At 49.1% G+C, this 7,703-nt stretch overlaps 1 protein-coding gene across 2 annotated transcripts; it reads left to right on the plus strand.

Moving 5' to 3' along the window:
• The first annotated feature begins 4,389 nt into the window (after nucleotides 1-4,389).
• On the plus strand, nucleotides 4,390-7,449 carry LOC119406664 (keratin, type II cytoskeletal 68 kDa, component IB-like). 2 transcript variants are annotated; one of them, XM_037673395.2, is made up of 3 exons: nucleotides 4,390-4,513; nucleotides 6,111-6,468; nucleotides 7,255-7,449. In XM_037673395.2, the coding sequence occupies exons 1-2, from the start codon at nucleotides 4,502-4,504 to the stop codon at nucleotides 6,459-6,461; spliced, it is 363 nt and encodes a 120-aa protein (XP_037529323.1). In that variant the 5' UTR covers nucleotides 4,390-4,501; the 3' UTR covers nucleotides 6,462-6,468; nucleotides 7,255-7,449. The 2 variants fall into 2 exon arrangements, with proteins under 2 accessions (XP_037529323.1, XP_037529330.1); XM_037673402.2 differs by having other exon boundaries at nucleotides 7,259-7,449.
• Nucleotides 7,450-7,703: the final 254 nt, after the last annotated feature.

Here is a 7,703-nt window from a genome sequence, read left to right on the forward strand (position 1 = left end):
ATTTTGGCCAATTTGGCAAGTTTAAATTGATCCTCCCTCTCGTCCATTCGCCGATCTCCGTTTCGACGAGGACTCACTGTGGCTTTGAACTGTAGTTGGAGACTACAAATAACATCCAATATACCTTCCTCGGTTTCACTGTCTGTTGGTTTGATGAGGTTGTGCCTAGCAATGAAAACGAGCCCTTGATCGATTCCCCGTCTTTCGTTTATGCATAAGTTGTAGCTGCTTCCGATCCTGGGTGGCTTGCGATAATTGCATTTTACCCGCGCGTAAATTATTGTTACAACCCATGTTAATCAATAACCCGTGCAATTTCTAGCACGTACGTCGTCGACCCTCAGCATGACACCTCCTTCGTTTAGTTGACACTGACGGTATACTGCTATTTCTGGTGACGAATGCGTAAATATAATGAACGACTTTGCCTGTAGTAACATCATCCGATCCTGTGACGTGACACGTACTTATGCTCCATGCTACAATCACTGCACATACGAATGCTTTGACGTTCCGCCTATCCTTTAAAATATCTGAAGTCCATGTTCTGATCAAATTAAGCTTAAGTTCTTAAAAATTACCAGCAGCATTTATTCTGTATGTATTTCGAAGATTTTTGAACAGTATACGTCAGCGACGGCGCACTGCCTCTTGACTGGAGTGGTGCGGGAATTCGGCTTCCGCACGCAAATCAAGCAGTAAATACTCTCTTATTAACTATTGCCCTATAACAGTGGCATAGTCAGAAATTTATTTCAGGGTGGGGGGGGGGGGTTCAATCACTCTTCATGCATGTTAGTGCATGACACATGCAAAATTAGAAAATTTCGAGGAGGGGGGAGGCGTTCAGCCCCCCCCCCCCTTCCCCCGCGGCTACGCCAGCGATACTGAACTAGAACACGTGCGAAAATTATTGAGCACGTCAACGCAACCTATCTATTCTGACACAGGACATGTATAGCATGCGCAAGAATATCTCGTGCCATACCGAACTATAGAATCTTTTACACGACAACTTCGTGTTATTTGAGTTTGTCGATCGTTAAGTGTCTGCGTTTTTTCTAGATTTTCCAAAAGCGTTTTAGAAGGTAAGTCATGCGCTGCTACTCCTTAAACTCAAGCAGCTTAATCTTGATTGAAACTTCCTCAGATGGTTTAAGCCTCTTTTGTATAACCGCACGCAGTTTGGAACCGCTGATGGAAGTAACTGTTCCCTACGTGCTGTACGCTCTGCTGTACTGCATGCTGGCAGCTTTTCTTTTCTTTCTTTCTTTTTTTTTTGAGAAGGGAGCGGGGAAGGGGAGTGTAGAAGTACCCTGTCGACTGGGCAGAGCGGGCTGAGGGCAGGCGGATGTGGTATTGCGTCTTTTTATGCCATATCCTACGGTATAGAAAGAAGTTTCGTGGAAGACGGGGGGAGTGAAGTTCTTGGTGTGTCACTTACTGGCCATGCCCCTGTTCTGCAGGGTTCTGTTCTAGGCCCCCTTTTGTTTTTAAATTACATTGACGACTTTCCTCATCGTGTTTCTTCTAATATACGACTATGCATAGACGACTGCGTTGCCCTATCACGAAATTAACAGCCTAAATGACATTACTGCCGCGGAAGACAGCGTTCACTCCATCTTTAACTGCCTGAATGACCTGGCGAATGGAAATAAGTACTGCGAAACGCAAAATTTCACGAGTTTTGCGGATTTATTCTTCTTCTAACACTTATACTTAATAACATTCCTCTCAAGTCGTCTGGTCACAAATAACTAATAAGTGACGATTGCGTAAAGTTTCTGTTATTTTTTTTTTGCACACCTGATAACCTGCTGCTCTCGACACCGCACTAGCGCAAAGCTTCTTGACCATGTGCGAGTTCAACCATCAGAGAAGTGCCGTTCGTGCAAGCCACCAGTTGATATGGTACACTCCTTCGGTATCGCGCTATTTGAGTAGATTCACACGGCTTCATGCGTATTTTGAAGTTGTCATGGAGTTTGTGCTCTACAGCTACATTTTCTATTGTCGGCGCTTCTAGCAAAATTTCACTGACAGTCGAGACTTGAGATAAATGAGAAGCACTTGGGAGACTGGCATTGGCAAAACGATTGTCGAATATCGATTGAAATGAGATAAAATGAAAAGTTAGGCAACAAAACTCCTTACACATTTGATGAATGTATACCACAAGCAAGCTACATTGCGTTTCCATCTGTCGGCTCGCTTCTTTACAACGTACACTGCGTGTTGCATGGCAGGATTAGCCATACAACACGTGCAAACGCGTGTTTTATGGTTAATCCAAAGAAGTTAATATAAAGAAATTAACCATACAGAGAAGACGAGTACGCCATATACATATCTAGTGTGGAGTGTAGTGCTCGTTTATTTAGAGGCTCTACAGCATCGTGCTCGGGCATCATTTTGAAGGAATGCAAACATATTAAAGTTGGTGAAATATAGTAAGCCTGCGTTGTCTAGGCTGAGACAGCGAATTGATAGGCTGCATAAAGGCGAGTCATATATGCTAACTGAACGGCGTGTAACTAGTAAGCATATAGTTACCTCCTCCGCGTGTTTGTTGATGAGTCTCCATTCGAATCGGTCTCCCCATGTAGACTGCAACAATTGCTGTCGCTTATACATTGAAGCGCTTTGCTCCGAACCGATAACCGACACTATATTTTTCGGGTTCAGTTCGGCTCGGGTTCAGGCACGGTCCGAGGATTCGGGTTCAGTTCCGGCCAAAATTCCGTTTCGGATACGGTTTTGAGTTCGATTCGAAACCCTGTTTAAGAACTTTAAAGCGAGCGAAGTTGCAATACCTATACCACGTGCCCATAATCTGATAATCTGGCAACATGCCAACACGAAAGTTTCTGTGAAACTCAACTGCTCAGTGACTGCAGTCATAATCTCGGCAAAGTCTGAAGAAATCAGGTTAAAGACGTCACGTATAACAACATCGACAGGCATAGGCGTGCGCACAGGGGGGCAGGGAGGGCGGCCGCCCCCCCTAATTACCTAAGAGGGGGGGAGCAAAATCTGCCCCGTACATTAACCCTTCCAGTCACCTAAGAGACGGGGGGGGGGGCGCAAAATCTGCCCCATACATTGGCTTAGTAGGGTGGGGGGGGGGGGCGCTGCGATGAACCTTCGCCCCCCTGATGGGGAACCCTGCGCACGCCTATGTCGACAGGTGCATGCAAAGCTTACTGCACTCCGTGCTCCGCTTGAATTCATTATTCAGTAGCCGCCGCTGCAACAATGGACAGTTTTTTTAGATAACAAGGCAATCCTCCAAAGCATACAAACCGCAATGCGCCATGAGCCCAATGAACAACTCGTCTCGGAGAATCGAGTGGCCTGTCATTGCGCCCACATCAAGAGACAAGACAGTTTATGTGCGATGGTAAATGATTTGCGGAAAGCCTCTAACAGTGTATGTGCATGAAAGACCGGGCTCGTTCGACGAGGCACCGTGAGACTCGCTGCGCTGTGTGTGCCGTGCCTCCTGATCGGTTATGAACAGTATTTCTGGCGGCAAACTCTGCATCGCGACTCACGCGTGTTTAACGACCTTGTTCTTTCTCTAGGCTTGCAAGATGAGCCTCAAAACGACGTCATTTCTGCGTTAAAAAGCCTTCAGAACACTGCATTTTTTCGCCTTACTCATAATGTATTCCACAAAGCGCTTAGATATGGCGACCGGATCCAACGGAGGCTTTCGTTCTAAAGTTTTTACTGCTCATATGCGGCCGAAATTGTTGTCTGGTCTCGTGGACAACCACACTTGACCGGCGCTCAGAAGCTGCATTTTCGAACCCGGGATTTTCATAAGGTTTCTTAAAAAGGTATGGCATAATGCTGCGAAATTCGACGCTGCTGCTGTACTACTCGAAGTGGCATGTGCACGCCGCCTAGCATGCACATGCCAACTTTGCGAGTGACGAGCAGGCGGCGCCGCCGCCATTGCGTTCGATTACGTGCTTCCGTGACGGTAGAGCGTTCGCACTTGCGGCGCCAACTAGCGCCGTAGCCACGACACGAGGATCAAGCAAGGACCTGGCGGCGCGCAGCTTTCCGCCACGCTGTAGCGAGCGGGGCGAACGGCGAGACAAAAGCGCAACGAAAGTGAGCGGTGGAGAGATGCGGCGGCGATCTGGAGCGGAGTGGGGTCTCCTCGCCCGCCGCCGAAATGGCGGCGCTGACCTAGTCTTGCACTTCTTCCTTCACGCGGCGCTTCTGATGGGAGGAAAGATGCAAGGGGGTGTGGAAGGGGGCCCCGAAAATAATGACAATAAACGTGCGACAGGAAAATAAAAAGAAGCGGCGAGCTGCTGGACCAATCCGGACCGAGCCAGTTCGAAAATAGCCTCGATAGAACGGGCCTCCATGGTCACCTCTGGACGTATAAAAGCGGCCGGCAGCTCAGCAGTCAGCACACTCAACAGCCGTCTTCGACCTGTTCTCTTGTGTTCGTTGCACTCCAAGCACACAGACTTCAGACATGAACGCTCTGGTAAGTGGGCCTTGAAAGCTACCCCCCCCCCTCCACCCCTCGACGGCAGCTGCAGGATACGTACACGACGCCGGCCACTTTGCTGGGCCGGCCCGTCGCCCGGAGAACCCGTTCCCAAGCGGGGCTGTAATTCCGCGTCGGAGGCATTGATCGAATCTGGATTTGCTCCTTTTGGACTCGATGCTGACCTCGGTCCGAACGTGCTCGCAACTCCACCTCTGCTCGGTGCCTCTCATGACAGGAATTGTCCACCCCCCCCCCCCTCTCACCCCCACCCTACCCAAGCCCCATTTCTTTACTGCTCAGTTCATTGCATAGCAATGCTATCGTGGATACGTTTGATAGTGCCGCTGTTCCTCAAGAGCCAGCTTCGCACAGACAGCTCACGCAAAATAATACTTCTGACACCCCAGGTGTTGCTAATCATCACCAGACATTTCCGGCCATGCGCTTCCGCTTCGATTTGAGATGGGTCTTGTAAAAACTGTAGACATGCATTCCATCACCGTTAGCTAGGGCTCAGCTTCGTTTCCGCCATTTTTTTGAACGTGCTGCTTATTTTCGCTTGTTCTTTGCATGTGTGAAAAAAATAAGAAAGAAAAATCTCTCCATTAGGCATCTATACTATGCCGTTTTACTGCGGTAACCTTTCTGTAGTCGTATACGCAAAGGTATGGCTGAAATATCTCCTGAATATACCTTAGTTGTCTCTGGCAGCCCGTGCGTCCATTTCCAGCGAGTGAGCAGCTTAGGGATCCCATGTCTTAAATTGATTTCAATGAGACCTTGACAGCTTCAGGCCAAAAAGGAACCATTTTCCCCTGAATTTGCGAAGTCATTTCTCGCTATAGTCGATGTGCTTAGAGTTCAATAGATTCACTTGCATGAATTAGGAAGCCTGCCGAAACCTGAACGTGCGAGTACTCACACGGCAGCTAACGATGCACGAATTTGTATTCATGGTTTTATTAGCTGTTTACTAGCGAGTATTCTGATCCGAAAACTATTGAAACCAGAACCATAAATGAAGTTTGGGTTCTTTGCCTCGAGTCATTATTTCCCTTCATACTGTGTCTTAAAAAACAGGTTGTGAGGAGACCCTATTTGCGACGATGAAATTGTAACTGTTACTTTGATAGGCGCTTCTGAGAATAGGCACAATTTCTGAGCTTAAGTCTCTGCGTGCGCATCGTCAACTCGCCTCTAGAAATCTGTCTCACGGTATAGGGAAAACGCAGTACCAGCGGTAGGCCCTGCTATCGCGATCTGCGACGTTTCACATTCGTCCAGTCTTACAAATACAAGCTCAACTACGTTTCTTCCACAATTGCGTTCGCCAATGCAGAAGGTTCGAGGCCACAGAGTGAAAGTTAAGACTGAGGTGTTGTTAGCGACATGACAGTGCGTTCTTACATAAAGCGTATTTCGGCTGTGAGCCACATGTGGCAGGTACATAGTATACGCGCTGCAGCAGCAGCATTGTGCATATACGCGTTAGGGCGCGCTTCGGAACAGAACCGGGATGCGCTGATTGCAGACACTCGTAGTAGGCGGGCGGCGTCCCTTGCCGTGTCGATGAAGGCGGTTGCGCGTGCAGGTTGTTGCCGCCCTTTTCGCCTGCGTGGCCCTGTCCTACGGCCAGTTCGAGTTCGGTGGTGGATTTGACGGTGGTGCTGGCGCTGGCGGCTTCGACAGCAGCTCGTTCGGATCTCCCGACGGTGGCGCGCAGCTTGGCGGAGGCGACTTCAGCGGAAGCTTCGGCGGAGGCGATGCTGACGGTGCGGCTGCCGGCGCTGGTTTCGATACCTCCGGCTTCACCGGTGGCTTCGAGGGATTCAATGCTGCGGCCGCTTCCAACAGCCGCCCCCAGTTCGGCGGCTTCCAGAGCCAATTCCAGGGAAGCCTTCCCCAGGCCGGAGCAGCCCAGTCATCTGTCGAGGCCCAGTAACGCCACGGTAATAGTTCATACCTCAGTACGGGACGCCGCACTCGATTCGGTCGATCATAGCTTACGTTTTGATGTCGCTGCAGCATTTCTCGACGGCGGCTTAATCCAGCTGCCCGTGAATAGGACAGGATTAATTTGATAGCTCCATGGTTATCCAGATGGGTGGTATCAAGCAGTTGTCGATTGGATTCAGAGGCGCAAATGTTGGAGAGAACGTCGCGCGAGTTGCAGCCTTTCAGACGTTGCAAGACCCGCAGTTCGGCTTCCTAAGTATTTCCTATTAGTTCTCTTTCGTTAGGTGACGCGAGACTTCAGCTGTATGCCTTAATGAAAGTCAAATTGTTATTTTATCTGCAACTCCTTGCGAGTGCATGGCAACGCCATGTATCGCCATATGAGACTTTAATCCTTCATTGCTCAGGGGCTAATCAAAGTGATCAGTTAGTCAGTTTGAGTAAAATACGCTTCAGTAAGCCGAATGTATGTGAACATTGTCAAGTTACTCATTGGTTACCGAGGGCCGCGATCCAACAGCCCGTCTAATTTTTCAACTTCAAGCGTGTCGGAATGCGGCAAGGAAGTAACGACGGAGCAACGAACGCAAAGAAACAAGGAGAACGTAAAGCAATGCATTGACTGCCAGATATGAAAACAGTGTCGGAGAACGCCGTGGAGCCAAAATGAATGATCGAGGCGGTCGTGGTAGTATAAGGGGCATCGGTGATTGCTGCTTTATTGTTTGCCTTCACCTAGCGGCTTGCTTTGGCGTATTCTCATGACTGTTCCATTCCAGGTAGTGGTCCGAACGAGAGTCACAGCCTGGGGCGCAGACCAACGACAGACCCCATGTCGAATTTCTCGCCAAGAATTTCGACGGTTGTATAGTGTTGAATAAGCAATGTAAATAGTATTTGCGTGCCTCGACCAGCGCGCCTGTAAAGAATAATCACGCGGTTTCATTAAAAGCTCATCGTTTAAAAAAAATGGACGCACTGCTTCCCACGTTTCTCTTCGTCTGCCCCCATCGGCTGCATGGCCGGAGGGGCCGACGCAGGTGGTGCCAGCTCAACGACCATGGTCCTTCTCGAGATGACGTCCCGAGAAGGGTGCGGGTGATGATGTTCCCACACCTGGATTAAGCCGTCCCGCACACAACGGACCCTTATGAGCATCTGTTTTACTGTGAACGTGCGAGGAAATTCAACCAAAAGGTCAACCTTCTGTTCAAGCTACTTCTTGAAC

Source organism: Rhipicephalus sanguineus, chromosome 1 (genome assembly GCF_013339695.2).
Source record: "Rhipicephalus sanguineus isolate Rsan-2018 chromosome 1, BIME_Rsan_1.4, whole genome shotgun sequence".
NCBI lineage: Eukaryota > Metazoa > Arthropoda > Arachnida > Ixodida > Ixodidae > Rhipicephalus > Rhipicephalus sanguineus.